The sequence below is a fragment of the Microcebus murinus genome, chromosome 9 (genome assembly GCF_040939455.1).
Source record: "Microcebus murinus isolate Inina chromosome 9, M.murinus_Inina_mat1.0, whole genome shotgun sequence".
Taxonomy (NCBI): domain Eukaryota; kingdom Metazoa; phylum Chordata; class Mammalia; order Primates; family Cheirogaleidae; genus Microcebus; species Microcebus murinus.
The window spans coordinates 29,346,343-29,364,987 of NC_134112.1; the positions used below are offsets into that span (position 1 = coordinate 29,346,343).

At 41.7% G+C, this 18,645-nt stretch overlaps 1 protein-coding gene across 3 annotated transcripts in view; it reads left to right on the forward strand.

Moving 5' to 3' along the window:
• The window catches only part of RAPGEF5 (Rap guanine nucleotide exchange factor 5), a 212,243-nt gene extending 195,153 nt beyond the window's left edge, over positions 1-17,090 (forward strand). For all 3 annotated transcript variants that reach the window (XM_012773293.2, XM_012773294.2, XM_012773295.2), the window contains 5 exons: positions 386-436; positions 1,237-1,324; positions 5,852-5,916; positions 10,132-10,186; positions 13,286-17,090. In XM_012773293.2, the coding sequence (XP_012628747.1) occupies positions 386-436; positions 1,237-1,324; positions 5,852-5,916; positions 10,132-10,186; positions 13,286-13,404 (378 nt within the window). In that variant the 3' untranslated portion in view covers positions 13,405-17,090. The remainder of the gene's footprint in view (positions 1-385; positions 437-1,236; positions 1,325-5,851; positions 5,917-10,131; positions 10,187-13,285) is intronic.
• Positions 17,091-18,645: the final 1,555 nt, after the last annotated feature.

Consider the following 18,645-nt stretch of genomic DNA (forward strand, 5'->3'; position numbering starts at 1 on the left):
GAAATACAATTATATCATTTATGTCAGCCAACATTATTATTTCCCACTCAGCCAGGCTATTAAGAAGATGAGAGCATTCATCAAAGGTAGGGTGTGTAACTGAAATCTAAGTTTTTATTAAATAATCACTAATGTGTGGAGTATCTAACCAGCTAGATTCCTGAATCACATGGATGCTATTTTAAATTGTTTTTAACAATATTCCTAAGGAATGTCACATTAAAGGGATGATGAAAATTGCATAATGAGAAGCAATCAGGGTAGAACCAGATGATAGAGGTTATTTATGTTGATAAATGTGACACAGTTAAGCATAACTTAATGAAAACTGCCTTCGGTGCCTCTCAAAATAACTAACTTCTGTGACCTTTTGTTTGTTTTGTAGAAAATCCCTGGGAAGTTTAAGAAACTTTTCTCTGAACTCGAAAGTTTAACCGTAAGTAGTTGAGCCAAAGGGGACTATTCTTTCAAATTCATTGCTAGCGTCTGGTTTCCTTCTAGATCTCAGTGGTTAGTATCTGTACTCCACAGTGTCAGGTAGCTTAGACTAGTTTACTTGTACATAAAAATGTAACTTTGCTTCTCATGGAGGGAAGCTATTTGACAGTTAATGCTTTTTCCTCTCCGTGAAAAATGGTGGTGAGAATAATCCTTTTAGTGTGATTTTTTTTTCAGAAGGCAGATTTTTAAAAATAGTCTATTTCAAAGCTTACAGAAGTAATCAGTATAAATTTAGCATGCAATTAGTGCTTTATGCATTACTCTTTTTTTTCTCCTTTTTAACAATTTAGATACAAAATTTATAGTTTCTTTTTATAATAGAGTACAATCAAACAGTATTCTCTTGTTTTCTCTGTATTGTCTGTGCATGATGAGGGCAGTTTTTCTTGGCAGTGTACCTAACAAAAGATGTCGGGTTAACTCAAGATAGAAATTATGCAGAAGAAACTGTACTTAAAGAACCTATTTGAGGAAAATAATAGGGCAATCAAAAGGTATCTCCCATTTGCAGTCATTTCCCATTATTGTAAACCAATAACTTGAGTTTCATTCATTGCCTAGATTTCCTGCCCTAATTTAGTGAGTATTCTCATAGGAAACCTTTATCTACTTCATTCTTAGGAAGAACCTCTCGATATCTAAATCATGTTCAAACTGTATAGCAAAAGTGGATTTAGAATTCTTTCTATGGCATATTGATTTTTCTTTGTCTTTGTAATCTGCTTGGTTCTGCAGGATCCTTCCCTAAATCACAAAGCCTACAGAGATGCATTCAAAAAGATGAAGCCACCAAAAATCCCTTTCATGCCCTTACTGCTTAAAGGTAACAATTTTTTATCTTTCATGCTCTGTAATTCCATCTTCCAGAAATTTGTCACTCAAACTACAGAGGGCAATAAAAGGACTCTCCATTTATTTCTTTACAGTAGTTTTGGCATTCAGACCTACTTGTGTTTACTTATGATCATTTTTCAAATGCTCAGTTATTTTTGAGGTACCTAGAATACTTAATTGTGCTTGAGCAGACATCAAAGCATTTTCACTTGACTCACAAAACTGGGCACTAGAAACTTGTGTTTTTCTTTCACTCTGCTTCTAAGCCCTGTATTATTTTCTTTGAGTCTACAAATGCACTGAATTCAACCAAGAATAAGGCTGGCATAAAGAACCCAAATGGTGATCAATCATGCTCTATGCTTGCAACTTTAGAAATGCAGCCCAAAGTTTGCTGTTGTGTGAGAATTAACCTTTGGTCAACATAAGCAATATAGTGTATAAAAGGTATTGATGGAAAGTGTGCTTTCCTCTTTCAAAGAGTGGAATGCAGTTGGGAAAGTATTGGACAGCTCCAAGTCAGTATACTGTCCTCTCTTCTCTCTTTTCCTTTCTTTTCTTTTTTTTTTTTTTTTTTGTTTGAGACAGTCTCACTCTCTTGCTGGGGCTAGAGTGCCATGGCATCAGCCTAGCTCACAGCAACCTCAAACTCCTGGGCTCAGCGATCCTCCCACCTCGGCCTCCCAGAGTGCTAGGATTACAGGCGTGAGCCACCATGCCCAGCCATGACCTGTCTTCTGTAGTGCAGTAAATAATCCATCACGAAACATGTTACATTTACTGATGAGATCTCAGTGATCTCTCTTTCTAACTAATGGGATTAATAAAAAGGTAACTACTTTTGATCTAGCTTGTACTGCCGACATTCAGTGTATATCTGTACCTGTATGCTTTGTAGGGAAAGGGGGTTTGGGTATTGTGCTTGGTCACATTTTTATTCCTTCTGGAGGTTTCATAGGAATACCCCTTCATCCAACCTCTGCTTTTCAGAAGCCTGTAACTTCTGGGTTAGGCCTCAGCAACTGGACCCATAATTGTGATTCTAGAAATGAACTAAGTCTTACAGGAACTGGATCGCTGGTTGGCCTGGCCATCCTCAGCCCCCACCTTCCCCACTCCCACCCCCACTGGCAATAAAGCCCACACTCCCTCTTCAGCTGCTCTCGAGAACAGCCAGAGCTCGGAGAATTATTGTGAGTTGCTGTGCATCCCTGCAGCTACTCCTTTAGTCTTCATCAAATATAAATCAAGAATCTCTGTGAAAGAATAATACAATAATATTAGGACAATTGAGAAGAAGCACGAATGCTTCGTTCAAGGTGAGAGATTCTGTTAAATATAAACAGATGAAATAAAGAGAGATTGCAATGCCCAAATAACAATTTAAAAGTTGATTTGGTTCTTTGTATTTACTTGCTTTTAAGATAAGTTTATTCGGGCTTATGCTTTTTATTTGCAAAATAAAATGCCTTCACCTGGAGGGTAGGAGGCGGCAGGTGGGAAGTAACACTTAGAATCATTTAGACACAAATAGAGACGGTAGAAAATGAGGGCAGATATAAGAAAGAATTGATTTTAGAAAGAAAAAAATTCGAAACAATGAATATAAGGTAAAGAGAAATTAGTTGATAGTGTTCCTTTAACTTAATTAGATATGAATAGAGCTCTCTGCTATATATAAGTGGATTCCCCCCCCCAAAATATTTAATGTAGTCAAGTGTCTCATATGTACATCTTAGCTTGGATGTAATTTTCTGCTCTATTGAGTCTATCTAGACCTCTTTGTTGGCAGCAAGACAGACCTCCCTTTTTATACTGAAAATACATTCACTCATTCCAAAAACAAGAAGTAAATATTCTTTTTTTTTCATTAAAGCCTTCTTGAGTTTAAATAAACACTTATTTTTTCTTTATCTTAATTTTTGTCATTATAAAAATAGTATTATTAATGGTACTCCATTGTATTTAAAGTTATTGTTTTTAAGTGTCATAGATTTTTTTTTTTTGAGATGGGATCTTGCTATGTTGCCCAGGCTGGACTTGAATTCCTGGGCTCATGAGATTCTCCCACCTCAGCCTCTAGAGCAGCTGGGACTATAGGTGTGCATCACTGCACCTGGCTTTTAAAGTTACTGTTTTTGTCTAAAATAATTTTCAAAGAAAATAGGATGAAAATTTAAAATATAGAGGGCTGTCTGGAAAGTGTCCAGCCATGCAATATGAAAAATATATTAACACTGGCTGGTACTTTCTGGACAACTGTGTGTGTGTGTGTGTGTGTGTGTGTGTGTGTGTGTGTGTGTGTGTGTGTGTGTGTGTGTGTGTCATGCCTGAGGTAAGGCATTTTGGCAAAAATACACATTAATTCTTAGGTTTTTAAACTATAATCATTTTTAAAGTTGTGATGAACTATTTTAGAGCAACCAGCTTAATTTTTAATAACTCTTTTTCTTCCCTCTCTTGTACCTTCTATGATGAGTTGCTTTTAATTAGAGAAATGGGACCAAATTGAACTCCTTGGATGTTTAGGAAGGATTAGGCCTCCCATGTTTCATTTTTTGATATAGTCAATTCTCAGTAAGCATGCAGGTGGTCAAGTAAGTGTATTACTTGAGAATCCTTCCTGCCATCAGTTTTCCTTTTTCCCAGTTGAATTTCTTGCCTTTGGATGTACTTTCCCACTACTATGGTGTGGAATCCTGATCAGAAGGGGATGATGGAAAACCCTAAGTAAGTGCTGGGGAAAAGACCCAGCTGAGCTAAGGGTCAGATACAGCTGAGTAGTGTATGCATTGTGCTATTTTTGGAGGTGGTGGTCTTTTATACCATACCTTTAGCCCTAGTTTCTTCATGTGCTTACCTCCTAGGTTTATCTTATAGTCTTTTATGAGGATTAAATGAGTCCATGCAGCTAAAGCACTTAGAGCCAACCCTGACACTGGTAATATTGTCACCACCCTCATAACCACCGAGACATGCATGGGGGAGTGAGGGGCTTGGAAGATAAACCCTGTAACACTGGAGAAATGGGCCAAGTGACTCTGAGAGGGCGTTTGCAATCAAGAGTTAGTAAAGGCCAGGCTGCTAGGTGGTGGTCAGTGTAGACAGAGTACACACAGGGTTTTATTTGCTATACAGAAAAAAGGTAAAAACTAACTGTGTTGACTGCTCTTTTCTAAATATTGTGTCTCAGAATGAAAGCTCGCAATTATTTTCTGAAAGCAAAATTGCAAAAGATAATAAAATAACCAGCGAGTTTGTCAGAAGACTGCGTAATTAATTGTGAATCATTTTCCTACTAGGACATCAGTTTAAAAGAAAAAAAGAAGGGAAAAAAGCTCATGAAAACATGCAGTGCATACTGGAAGCTGTGCCTAGGGAGGGCCTGAGAAAAGGGTGTGCTGTGACCGAGTGTCACCTCCCGGCTGCTGTCAAAACTCGGAGGCACATTTCAGGAGCACCCATCTCATAATTAGGGAACGGCAGAAGAAGAGTCTTGATTAAATGAAAATGTTTTCCCTTCTATTCATTCATGTTCTTTTTCCTCTTTTCTATCTGGTTACTTAAACAAGATTTTTGAAGATTACTTTTATTTACCTGGCCCTCCATCTCTGACATAACATGATTATTTGCATGTGCTATAAACTGCAGTGTATTTCTCTTTGTGTTCCTCGTCTGTGAAGATTCCCTAATGCTCAGTCATCAACCCTCTGATCTGAGTTTGGCTAAGTTCCTCACCTGCTACCTTTAATGTAGCTAATTCCCAAATCTGGATATCCTGAGGAAGCACTCCCTTTGATTATTGCAGCCAAAGGGAGACTTTTTTTTTAAATGAACATCATTCATCCCTTTAAAAGCAGAGTCTCAAACCAAGTTTAACCAAGTTTTCTCCTCAAAAATGCACCTTCCTCCTATTCTCCTTATTTTATTTTTGTCAGTGATGCTTTCTTTCTACCAGTCGAATGGTGCCAGAAATCTTGCCATTTTCAAAACTGCCTCTTTTTTCACTTCTGGTGCACAGTCAGGTGCCAGCTTTCAGAACCAAAAACTTTTTAAATATCTAGATCTAAATGTTAACTGTTTTAAGTAAAGCAAGTCCAATATACTTTGCTAGGCATTTTTTAAAAAGCAAACACGTAATTACTAAAATCCTGTTGTTTCTGGGTATTTGGTCCTTTTCTGCTCAGTATTCTGGCCTAAAAACATAATGGAACAATTAAGTTATAGGATAGTGTTATCGTATATTAAGTAGGTTGATGTCAAACACTTCACTGTGAGTATAAAATATATACTCTCAGTAGCATTACACTGTTTTTCCACACATGCATGAAAATTATGCACATTCACATTACATACTGTACAAATTCAATTTCAAGTTGCTTGCCAAGTGCGTGGAATGATCCATAACATTTAAGAAAATTGTATAAGTTGCATTGCGTGTCAACCTCTTCAGCCCTGGCAGCCAGTTGTGATCCATTCCTAATGGTACATATATCTTTTTGTTTCTAATTTTCAGATGTGACATTTATTCACGAAGGAAATAAAACTTTTTTGGATAATCTTGTCAATTTTGAAAAGCTGGTACGTAACTTTCACTGTTTCTCCTTTTTCCACTGTAAAGGCAATGTGTGTGTGTCTTGTCTGCCCCGGGAGATAAATGGCTTCGGTACTTTTCTCCGTTGAATGCAGGGTGATTCCCGGGAGTTTATTTGTTGCATGTTGTACATTGTCAATACAATGTATTCCGATTAACAGTAAATATGCTAGCCGGGTTTTTGAGAACCAAACATGAAAATCTGCTTTTTATTTATTAAAGAAAAAGGAACTCCATTAAATTAATGTCAAGGGTTGAGTGTATATCACTGAACCAGAAATAAAACTGTAAAGTTCCTATCAGGAGGAACTCACACTTATGAGATTAAGTTTTACTGCTTTCGAGTCATCTTACGATTTCTCAGCATGCATGCTGTCAAGGCAGGGAGGGAGAAAGTTCTCCCCCTGGGGAGGTGCATCTGTCTGTCTCTCAGAACTCCACACTTGGATGTGAGGCTGGAATTTGCAAGGTCTGTGTGTGCAGGGAAAGGCTGCCCACTTATCAGCCCATGGACAAACGGTGCCACCTCTAAACACCGTGGACAGAGCAGCTCGGGCAAAGTGCCCTCCCTGCTCATGAGTTAGAGGTCCCCAGGTCATCCCTCTTCCTGAATTCACTCCAGGACATTCCCAAATGTTTTGTCCCGAGTGACTTGCCCTTAGGCAAGGGAAGAGTTACCTATAAGAACAGAGCAACTGTAAAACAGAAGTGCTCCAAAGGGACCTGCTTGTCTGCAAGAGGAACGAATCCGTCTGACAGATGAACTTTAGTGTCATAGATTAAACTGTCCTTCATGGTTAGAGATGATAGCAATAACCCTGCTCCGCGGATCCTGACCTTTGAGTGACCTTTTCAGTGATGGTGATGGATTTGTGTGAACTCTTTCAGGAACTGACCCTGGTTCCCTGTGAGACTGGGTCAGGCCCTTGAGAGAGGGTTGAGGGAGACAGGGACCACAGACCATGACCAAAGAACAGTACAAGCCGATGACTCCAGCTGAGCTTTGGCGCCTGACCATCATCAGGCTGAGTCCCCACAGGTCACGGGAACAGTGTCATCGGCTTCTGCTCAGCTGCACAACCCAGGCATCTGGGGTCTGGAGTGCAGACATCTCAGGATTTCTTGCTGCTCTAGCTCTGTTTTAAGCACTCAGAAGACGATGACTTTGTGGATATTTTGGAAGTGGTTATGGCTGTAAAGTTTCAAGTCCGTCTCTGCACTAAGTGTTTTGGAATCAGAGTTCATTTATTTTAGATGCTACAGCCAAACCATCAGAGCTGGAAGTGGATAAAGTGTATATGTTTTTGTGCTGGTTTTGTGTTGCTGTGTGATGTTCTGAAGATCACAGGGCGACTGTTAGCACTAGAAGTCTTGTCTCTAACAGGTTTATCTACAGGGTTTGGTGTTAGTGAAATGATTTTGAGAACATGAAGCCTTTGTTCAATATGTACTTTGCCTCCTGGCCATCACACCTGGCTAGGAACACCAAGTGAGCTTTGTGGCGCATCTATCAAGATGCAGGATGACATGTGTCACACCAAGTGGAATTCCCTGTACAGGTCTAGCGATTTTTTCCCCTCTGACTCATCCAGAGGGGACATGGGAAAACAGTCGCCCTCTCTATGTGCCGACTGTGGCTGCTGTTGAGGGCAGACTGGTGGCTTGCCTTCTCCCTAGGGTGAACCTGTGCATTGGTTGCATTCGTCTTGTCATTTTTCCCTCACCTAGTGTCACCAAAGTGAGAGAACAATTCCTTAAAGGCACAGATGGGAGAGAGCAGTGGAAAAAAACCATCATTATTTGCTTCTGACCAGCATCCGTGGTCCTCCCCTGCTTCTCCAACAATCCAACGGAAGCCTTTCGATGCCAGCTTTGATGCATGCTAAGACTTCCAACTAGCCGTAGGGGCTGAAAGGAAGTCTAAACAACATTGCTTCTATTAGGGTCAATTAATTGTACCCTTAATTCTTTAAGAAAACTTAAGGAAATAGCATGGCGTAAATAACACTCTGTTTGAAATTCCTCAAGAGAACTTTTATGAAAAGGAGAGAAAATGGGTGCAGTTGTGCATGCCTGCGCCAGACCCAGAGTGTACACACAACCATCGCGCAGGGCTAGCACCTGGTTTCTGAGGGCATAGGCTTCGTGGGCTCAGCGAGTTCCTGGCCCTCAGTGCCTCCTGCTGACGATTTTTTACGTGGAGAAGACAGGGTAAAGTTAGAATTTTTTCAGAAGGACAAAAATATTTTACATCACAAGGAGCCCTATAATCTACTTGGATGCTGGAGAATGAGACTGACCTTTACTCAGAGAGACACTGTTTTCTAGGAATGTTCTTTAGCAAAGGACAGGGTTTCACTTAAAGCAGGATCATCTTTCACTATAATGAACCAATAGAACCTAAGTGAATTAACTTGTGAGGAGTCAGTTCCTCACGATGGAGATTAACTTAAGCCAGCCAGCAGATAATTCAGGGTGTTATCTTTATCTGGCTGATACAGGCCAACGCATTAAGTCAGACCACGTAAAGTTCCAGAAGTGCTCATGGGGCTTAAATAGCTGTTCTATTGTTCCCTATGCTAAGTTCCTTGCTGCCTCAGCAACTGGAAATGTGTGTGTCTCAACCCATTAAATAATGAAGAAACATCCCTCTGTTTTAAGAGCATCACCTCTTACCATATCTCCCTCCCTCCCCCTTCAGAGATCCTAAAGATGAGGATCAGGGCTCAGGTTTCAAGGCCACACTCAGTAGTGAGCCTTACGTCAGTTTGAGCCTGGCCCGAGCTACGCAAATGGCACATGATAGAAATCGATGTGACGCCACAGCTTAAAACAACAAGAAAACTGTCCTGGGAATAGTGGTCACATGTGGGGAAGGAAGTTTAACAATGCCTTCACAGACATGAGTCAGGTCTCCTTTCCTTTACAAATGCAGCTTGAACTACTGCTGTAATCGCTGTCCTATTTCATCATTTTCCACTATTGAACAGAAGTGCCTTAGAAATACGGTTGGGAGAACAATGTAATCAGTAGGTCATATTCAAATAATGTTCCTGTAGTTCTCTTGGATTTTAAGTAAGAAACTTTTTTAGTGTTAACATTCTTCTTTCAGCAATAATTCATTGAGGGTTTGCTGTAGATGGGTGATCCTGTGTGCAGGCGTGACGTGAAAAATGATGGCCCCGTTGGGGAGGTTTGGAGGACCAGACCATGAATGATATTGATGCTTGAATGATAGGATTTTGTTTGGATTTTGATTGAAACAAAGTGAGGTGTTACTGTAAGTGCTCTGGAGGACGAGATCGTGATGACAACGGCATTTAGAGATTATTCTGGCAACTACGTAGGAGGAACTAGAGTGGAGAATGGTTTCTTCCAAAATGCTGTTTCCTTCATCATGGAAAACTAAAAACGGTAGAAACAGCTAGAAGTACATTGTAGGTACATTTAAGCAGCTGTACATTTAAGAAGAATTTTGCCTGGAGATCAGTGAGAACTTTAAAGAAAGAATTAAATTAGAATGAATACCAGAGACTATAAAGGAATGTAAACTATGAACAGAAAATGGTCTCTAGAAGGATGTTGATATTTTAGAAAATGCCCATCTCTGGTATGTGTCTCATTTCCAGTCACCATGTGAGATACATACGTGAGCCTTTGAGTCCACAAAAAGTGCCCCCTCCACTCAGCACACGTGTGAGCCTTTGTGTGTAGGTGCTGGGCACGCAGACCCCACTGGTGGTTCCCGGTCTGGAGAAGGACAACAGTTCAGCAGCAATGACAATGACACAAAGCCAGTAGACACTGCGCAAAGAAGAGTGGGCATGTTGAGGGTGGAGCCTCCAAGTCCAGAAGGCGGATCTCGGAGAGGCTTCATGGCGAGAAGGCGACACACGCCCTGAAATGAAAGGCAGGAGCCCGTGTGGGTCAGGGAGGGCTGCGTCGCCTCACACTGTGCTTCTCGTGGCTCGGTCAGGATCTGTGCCCCCGGTTTGGGTGCTACTGCTCCTGCAGACAAGGACGAAATGTTCTTTTGTCATCCAGGCTCAGTAGACTCAATTAAAGTTATGTCCAGCTCCAAATGTAGCTCTCGTGTTTACACTCAAGGGTGTTAGACTCCCCGCCCATCCTAGCAGGCACTGCTGCTGCAACAGCACCCTCAGTGACACTTCCACTGATGTGTTTTCTGCTCTGCCTTCCAGCACATGATTGCAGACACTGTCCGAACCCTGAGACACTGCAGGACTAACCAGTTTGGTGAGTAATTGAAGTCAAGTGCAGAATCTTCTGATTTGACTATGCTTTGGTACCGACCGTGGTTGTATCACACGTCTTTGGTGGTAACAAACTTAAACAGATTGGAAAGTACCATAGGTCTATATGTATGCATATTGTATGCATATAATATAATGCATATATAATATAATAATGCTCTCTTTGTTTCTTCACCGCATGTTTGGGATGCAGAGAAAGATAGGATACAGCAGATTACTATCCCCTCTTGACAGCAGGTTTGCACTGTACAGAGTGACTTTAGACAGTCAGAAGCTCCCACCCCACTGCTGGCCCCAGAAAGTCTTGCTTTGCTTCCCCATTGGCTCAGAATTGCTGGCGGGTTTAGCAGGGGTGACCCGGTCCCTAACTTCCTTGCCTGGAGCCTTCCTGCAATAGAACTATAGTTTGTAAAAGTGCTTAAAGCACTTTTACAGAAGCTTCCAGAATCTTTTTCTCTCCAACAAAAACTTCCTGTCCAGAGGTGCCTTTCAGCTGAAAAAGTGTTTCTCTGAGCACTTTTGTAGAATCCCAACTGAGACAAATGTTATGTAGGAATACTTGTTCCATTTTAAATCTCTGGCATAATTTACACTGTTTAAATGGTGTTAGAATATTGCAGGAAGGAAGGAAATCAATTTATTGAGTTGAAGGAGCTTTCACATGGGCAGTGGAATCCTGACAGAAGAGCTAGCGAATGAGTGGACAGGATTAACCCTGTAGGTGCAGAACAGAAACTGAGGCTCAGAGAGATTCACCTACTCAGCCACTGTTCACCCTGAGTCTGCCGACTTCCTGCCCAGGCCCTTCCCTTTGCTCTCTGCGGATTCTATAGATATAAAGGGTAATAAGAAAAATAATTGAGTTCAATAGTTATAAATTAATAAAAGGTGGCCACTAAGTAAAACTTAGTTTGTTAAGTAATACATCCCCATTGTAAAACAATTTTTTCATCAATATAGAAGTATCTATAAAGTAGAAAATCAAAGTCCTATCTCCCAAGGAAGGTACTACTAACAATTTGGTACACATCCTTAAGAATTTTTTTTTTCTGTTCAGTGTTGGTCTTGGCTAACAATATTGGCCCCCAACAAAGCAAATTTGGAACTGAACTTCTATATAGATTATGATTTTTCTGTTTGAAAAGGAGAATTATAAATATAGGACTTAATTTTTTAAATCTCATATCAATTAATACCTTCTATATGTGCTGATATAATTCTTCATTAAGTGCACAAGTACAATGCAGTTATAATAGAAACAGTAATAACAACATTGTCATGGAAATTCATTCAAATGCACAAGCATAACGTTGCTGCTAAATATGGCTTCATCCTCCTCTGCTTCCCAAGTATTTATGGGTATTCAGTTAATTCTAAGATATCAATCTCACTTACCAAGGGACTCTAATTGTATATGCTTCAAGTATGGACAGGAAGGTTATACTGGATTGGCTGGCCTCGGCTGGTCTTCAACCTCCCAGTCACCGGACAGTAACTCTCTGCATAGCACTAACCAAAGGAGAAATTTAAATAACTATCAAGCCAGTTTGTGTTCTAATATTTATATAAGGTATGTTTAAAAATTCAGTTTGGGACTGAATTATCTGAATTCATTTTAACAGTTTATATGGACATAGTAAACCAATGTCAGCATTTGGGATAAAATAAAAAGTTAATCAAGCCACTTATAAAGTGCCATGCAAGTGTCAGCTGTCATGTTTGGGATCATTCATTCTGCCATCTTTTTAAGGCTTGCAAATTAACAACAAAAGTTACCTTTGTAGCATCATGTTTTCCAAACCGGTGTTTACAAAACCAAAAGCAGTTTCTCAGTGTTTTCCAGAGAAGGCATCTAGAATAGTACAGCTTTTTGGTCATATCCAAACAGGTGGAATGGTAAAAAATTTTAATTCCTGGTGCTTTTATTTGCTGAAACCAGGAAGACTTGTTTCTATTAAACCTAAGAGTTATAAGTCACCCGTGACTTACAAGTCTTAAATCATTTCCTCATAAAATGCATCCGTCAAAGAGGAGGAAAAGTGGTGTTTTTACAAAGAGAAAAAAATGCTGCAGTAAAATGCCCACCCTCCTCCAGGCCCCTTCCCTCCACTCGTGCTGACCTCCAGTAGCCCACTCCGCCTGGCCCGTCTGTAATCCATGAAGCAAGAGGATGTGACGTCATCGCCACTCACATTTACATTGTCTTACTGTAGCGAGGTGGTCAGCCAACATCCCCATGCCTTGATGGTTTTATCTTTTGTTTGTTTTGACTGCAGAACATGGGCTCGCCTCATTGTCCATTTCCACTTTATCTCTGGGCCCTTATCAGAGCTGCCAGTACATGGCACACACGTGTTCACAGTGCACTAAAGCTTCTTGCAGACCCTCGATTCTTTGCTCTGGATATGTGATAGGAGAACCCCCTTGCTTTGTTCTTCTCTGGGTAGACTTTAGTTCATACACATACTTTCTGAACCTACTTTGCCTGTTAACCACACCTTACGGTCTGTTCTTTGGTACTTGTTCATTCAATTACTCCATTAATTTTTTTTTTCCAAAAAGGACACCAAAGAAATGTACAAAATGAAAAATAAATAAATAAATAAAAATAAAGGCAATTGGGTTCCTATGCCAAACACATGATTAGTGATTTCTGACGATTGCAGACTGAAATATAAGGACAGTGCAGGTCATTTAAACGAGCAGTTGCTATGGAAGTCTGCACGGCATGGTTGCTCAGACCCTGGACCCAGGAGCGGTGTAACCTGGGTCCAAGTCATGGCTGTGCCACTTACTTGCTTGTGACTATGCTCAATTTCCTCATCTGTGGCGCAGGATACTATAGTATCTAAATAGTATATAATATTAGGTAATAAATAAATATCTTGCCGGTCTGATTGCCGACCTCAGGAATCCAGTCTGAGCTGAAACAGCATTTCCACTGTTAGGGCAAAGGACGCCTCTTCTGGGATTCCAACTAATGAGAACCTACCTGGTGGATTTACTCCAAGCCTTAGTGTGGGTATTCAGAAATAACATTACTGCTCTCCTGAGGTTGTCTGTTTTGTTTTCTACAAAACAGGAGGTGACCTGTCTCCAAAAGAGCACCAGGAGTTGAAGTCCTACGTGAATCACTTATACGTCATCGAGAGCCAGCAGGCCCTGTTCGAGCTCTCCCACCGGATCGAGCCTCGGCTGTGAGCCCCTCCGCCTCACCTCCCCTGTGACTGCAGCACTTTGAGCTACGGGAATGTCCATGCCAAGCACGTTGCTTTCCTGTGAGAAAAGAAGTTGCTGAGTTTTATCAGTACACCCCAAGACATTCCCGGGAAAGCCAGCCAAAGCGCGTTCAGGAAGGAATGTCAGCCACCAGACAGGGGGAGAGACCTCTCCACGCTACTCCCAGAGCAAGAAGGCAGCAAGAGACTCAGACACATTCTGGAGATGGAAAAGTCTGGTTTCTCATGAGCACGTTGTTGATCCTAGTCCAGTTTTCAATTTGAGACTTGTCAGCACCAAGACAACAAAATGCATCTTGACGTATATAATGACCGAATATTTCAGTAAGAGCGTGCACGAAACGAGGAGGAGTTTTTCTTTGCCTGGTGTTAGAATTACTCTTTCTAGGCTATCAAGGAGTAGTTCTTTTGAACACCTAAAGACAGCGACAGCATCTCCAGATGTCCAGGGAGAAGGAGAGGTCTCTGTCAGTAGGAACTGTGACATCACCAAAAGCCACTTGTGTCTAGGGAGTGAGTGAGGCCACGGCTGGCTCCCATGCTCTGACTTGCATATAAGAAACATCAAGGCATGCACTACTTTGCACCACGATCACTTACCAACACATGCTCGCAGGTGAAAATAGTTTCTGTACAACTGATTTGCAGCTATAGGCAAGGTAGACTAAGTTGCTTTGCCGAGAAGCAAAAATAGTGATGTTTAAGAAATTGATTCAATGTTTCATTTCCGGAGATTTCCTTTACATTTCGTAAGCAGGCTCTTATCTTTCATGGGGCATGATATGATTTTTTTTAAAAAGCACGGTGCCTGACACATTGTTGGAGCTCAGTAACTGCTCAATTGAGGTGACCGAGTGACAGGTCTGCATTCTTGTGCCTGATACCTCACGCAGGCCCCTTGCCCACAGTGCAGGATGACAGCAGCCAGGCAGGGAGGTGACGTGAGGTTTGACATGTGAAGCGCTTAGCACTCTCTGATAAAGCTCGGTAATAAGGGAGTGGAGATTACCAGTCTTTCAGCAAATGCAGAGCGCCCAGGAATACCCAAATGTCTGATTTTATGCTGGAGCCTTAGAAGTCCTGTGGCCCACCTATAATTTTCCCTTTCTATAATTTGCCCTTTTGTTAAATTTCAAAATCTCAAAGTCTTCTGAGTCCTTTTTTTATTATTCCCATTTTTACCAGTTGGGGCCCATCCGCTGCCTGGACACAGAGTCTCGGTGTTCTTCTCCCCATCCCTGCCTGTGCTCTCTGAGGGGCCCCATCGGCCCTGCTTCCTTTTTGTCCTTTTTGTCCCATCAGCACCTAGTTCATCTTCATTACTGAGGCATGCCCAGTGCTTTCTGACATCTTTATGACAGTGCTGTTTCCTGGGCTCAGGAACCACGCTGAGCTTGAGATATTGCTAGAAGGAACCATGCAGAGCAAATGTTTGGAAAGACTTCCACGGAAACTCAGGCTTGCCCAGAATGTAAAACTTCACTCCTGGAAACATAGGGTTGTATAGAAAGGCACCATCCAGGGCTGGTGTCTCAGAGAAATGTTTCATGCTGCTTGTAATGGAATGAGACCCCCTGGAGACCAGAGCCATCAGAACCAGGGGTACTGACGTCCCTCATGGCTGAGCAAACACTCCAAAGCCTCCCCCACCCCTGCAGCGCATGAGGATGGTGTGGGCTTACAGCACATCTTTTTCCTATTCTAGAAATTAGGGTTTAGACTGTCTAATCATATAAGACCATTTTGACAATTTCTCTCTATTTTAGAATTTAAATTTTTATTTTCATTAGCTCTACATTTGCTCCAAGGCAAGCATTACTTTTAGGGGACTAAATTGGCAAAGAACTATTTCAGCATAGTGCATGCTGCTTAGACCCCAAGTCAGATAGGTGTGCTTGGCCAAATGAAGCTACACAAACACTGTGTTTAAACGCATTTTCGTGTGGTGTAATCAGAGTATGGGGAGAGAGTGGTGCTTCCCCACCAAGTCTTCCCGCCATGATCATGTTGCCCTCGGGGTAGCAAAGAGAAGGGAGGATTTTGTCTAGATTTGCTTTTCCATCCCTGTCTTCTGAATGTCTAAAAATCTCTAAATCTTTCTGAAATTTAATAACTATCTCCAGAGATGTCCCGGGTAGCAACTCTCAGAAATTTCAGAGGCTTTGAGGAATCTTAAATCCAGACTTACAGAATTGAAGGCAAAATTGAGAACCAGAGTTTGCTCAACAGGAGTTCTTTCTAACCAATCTGAGCTGTCCAGCAGTGAACAGGCCACGGCGGGACTCACATGTTTCCCAGCCGTATCTCCTATCTGGGCTGTTCACTAAGGCCGCCAAGAATCAGTTTTATTCAGGCTGGAAGGGTGGACCAGAAGATGACTAAGCTCTTTTCCAGCTCTCTTTTGGGTTTTTATGGTTGCATAGAATCTCCATTCACTCTGAAAAGCTTGTGTGATCTGCCACCTTCCACCGCAGGTGGTGCTCGGTCACTTCTAAGTGGGTCCTCTTTGTCACAGCACAACTGTCAGTCCTATGGGCTTGTGGCTTTTGTCAGCATTCCAGCAAGCCAGCCCTGCTTTGCTGTTAGCACAGGACAGCAGAATGCAGGCTCCTGTAGGCAAAATCACAACCTTTCCATTTTTTTTTTTTAATTTTTACATACACATTTGCAGATGTTCCATAGATTATAGTGTTTTAAATTCACTCTTTGTCATAATCTGTATAATTGCCAAATGGTTGTAGTGATACATATTATGACCCACATTCATTTTTTTCCAGTAAGCTTAATTATGTTTAGAATAAACTCATTTTCCTAGACCAATACCCACAAGCAAGTAGTACAGAGCATACATTGAATTTAGACGCACGAGGATGAAGTGAATGCCCACCCTGCCCAGCCTGCAGTTAGGATGTTACATGAATGCATACTCGCTTCTGAGTGGCGGAGGAACAGTGGCATGAATGTGAGAGGGTGCTGGTGACAACTTCAGATCCCGGAAGCTGGGCTTTCCCTGCTGCCCAGATCGTAGTTCTGTCCTAGCCAGCGTGAACACCACAGATCTGGGACTGCGTGTTCCTGAATGGCACAGCCAATCCAAGCTTCTCAGAAACTGGGCAAAAAAAAAAAAAAAACATTAAAATGGGGAGGATCAGGTTCATTGCAGTTGTCCAACACAGGATTTCTTTTAAATGTTCCAGAGATATGTCCTTAAAATTTCAGCCTGCTTCTTAAGTGAGTGGGCCAGTTTTGCTTAAAACTGGTAGGGGGGGAAAAAGTTTTTAAAAATTGCCAAAAAGTGAGATGAAAATGTACTACTGTATAAAGCAAAGCTGTATATAGTAAACTTTTTTTAGCAGAGTAATATTTATTTGCATAGTCTATTTATTGTATTCGTATTACACTGTTATTAAATATTGGGATGAAATCAATGACCTGAAGCAAGGAATCTTGCCTTTCAATGTATTATTAATTAGGACTGCTGTGATACTGTCAGCTTGCATTAACAATTAGAAGATAGAAAACCCGCGATCAGGGTGTCTACCTAACTTCTCAGGGACTACACTTCGTAGTTTTCCACCATTATAAGAACTGGTAAATATGAAACATTTGTTGAATTACCAGAATTGCCATTAAACAGTGTTTCCTTTCCCATATTTCATGCTTTCTGCCTCTGTATATAGGACTGTGCTGTGTATTTATGGAAGCTAGTAAGCAATAATTTATATGTAAAAATGGTCAAGCAATATAAGGTTAAAACTTATATAAGTAACCGTTACCTTACCTTGTATTTTCAAGTGTTTTTTTTTTAAACTGCTTTTCCAAATATAAACTATGTTAAAGATACTTTCCACACCTCATAGTTTCTTGCTTGCTCTGTAACGTTGGTGGGCTAAATAGCCTGGGTACTGTACCTCAGTTCCTCTGGGTGTCTCCTGTACTCCCAGGGTGTCAGCGTGGAAGTGGGAGGGTGCGAACGCCAAGCACTCCTGATTGAACTTTGCTTCTCCAAGGAAGACCTTGCGCAGTGGTCCCGGCCTTGGAGGCTGGCTCTCCTGAGATGCTGCCATGGGAAGTGACTGTGGGCCCTGCTCTCTGGAAGGTCCCTGTCCTGCTCAAAGACATTTGGAGGTTCCCAATTTGTCCATGCATGGATAGAGTCTGATATTTGTAGTTAGAATGTAAGTGAGAATAATCACGTTCTGAGAAAATCCCTGCAGTGGGCACCCTGCCCTTTGTCCCGCTCCCCCTGCATGGCCTACCTGTCTGTCACCTCAACCATTACAGTGACCTTTGACATAGTCTTGCCCCCATATAATATCGATGCTGCAATCAAAAAAATGTTCCTAAAACGCAGATGTCATGTTTCTTCTCCCCAGCTCAACATCCTTCAACAGCAATCGTAAGGTTGTGGAACTAAACCTCAATTGCATGCAGATTCTTCATGGTCTAGTTTCTTCTTACCTATTTAAGGCCAAAGAGGTCATGCAGGAAATCTGTCTTTGAAACTGACCAAAATGCCTGTTGAAAAATGCACCAAACATTTACTAAGTAAATAAGTGTGAGACTTACTATTTTCAAGGTGTTGAATCTTAAAGTCAGACCAATGAGGATGAACATATAGCACTGTGTGTGTGTGTGTGTGTGTGTGTGTGTGTGTGTGTGTGTGTGTGTGTGTGTTGGTCCTGAATGCAGGAGCCCAGGCCACCAGAATTGCCTTAAGCATCATGAGCTCCTCCCCACCAGCGATGTGCAAGGAGGGAGGGTCTCAAGGGCAATCCAGTGATCAGATGAGAGCTGTGCTCAGACACCCGGAAGATCCTTCCAGGCCACGGCTGTTAAGAAAGCTGGTACCGATCTGTGCTTGCTAGAACCAAATCATTTTTTGGTGGCTTTTTTTTTTTCCAAGTGACTTGACTAATGTAGGAAATCAGAACTGTTCATGTTCCTTTGTATTCAGTTGACCTGGGCTAGGCCTCAGAAGCTGGAAGGGGAAAGGCCGTGGGAAGATGCCAGAAAGGAACACCTCGCCCCTTCCCTGTCCTGCGCCCAGTGCTGACTCCACAGTCCTACCAGGAACGAACGCCCGTAATAAAGAACCAGAAAATCCCCTGGAATCCACACATCGGGGCCTGCTTCCAAGTGCCAAGCCGGCTACTGCTGCCTAGACAGTAGGTGCTGGGTCTGCCTGGCTCCCCACTGTGTT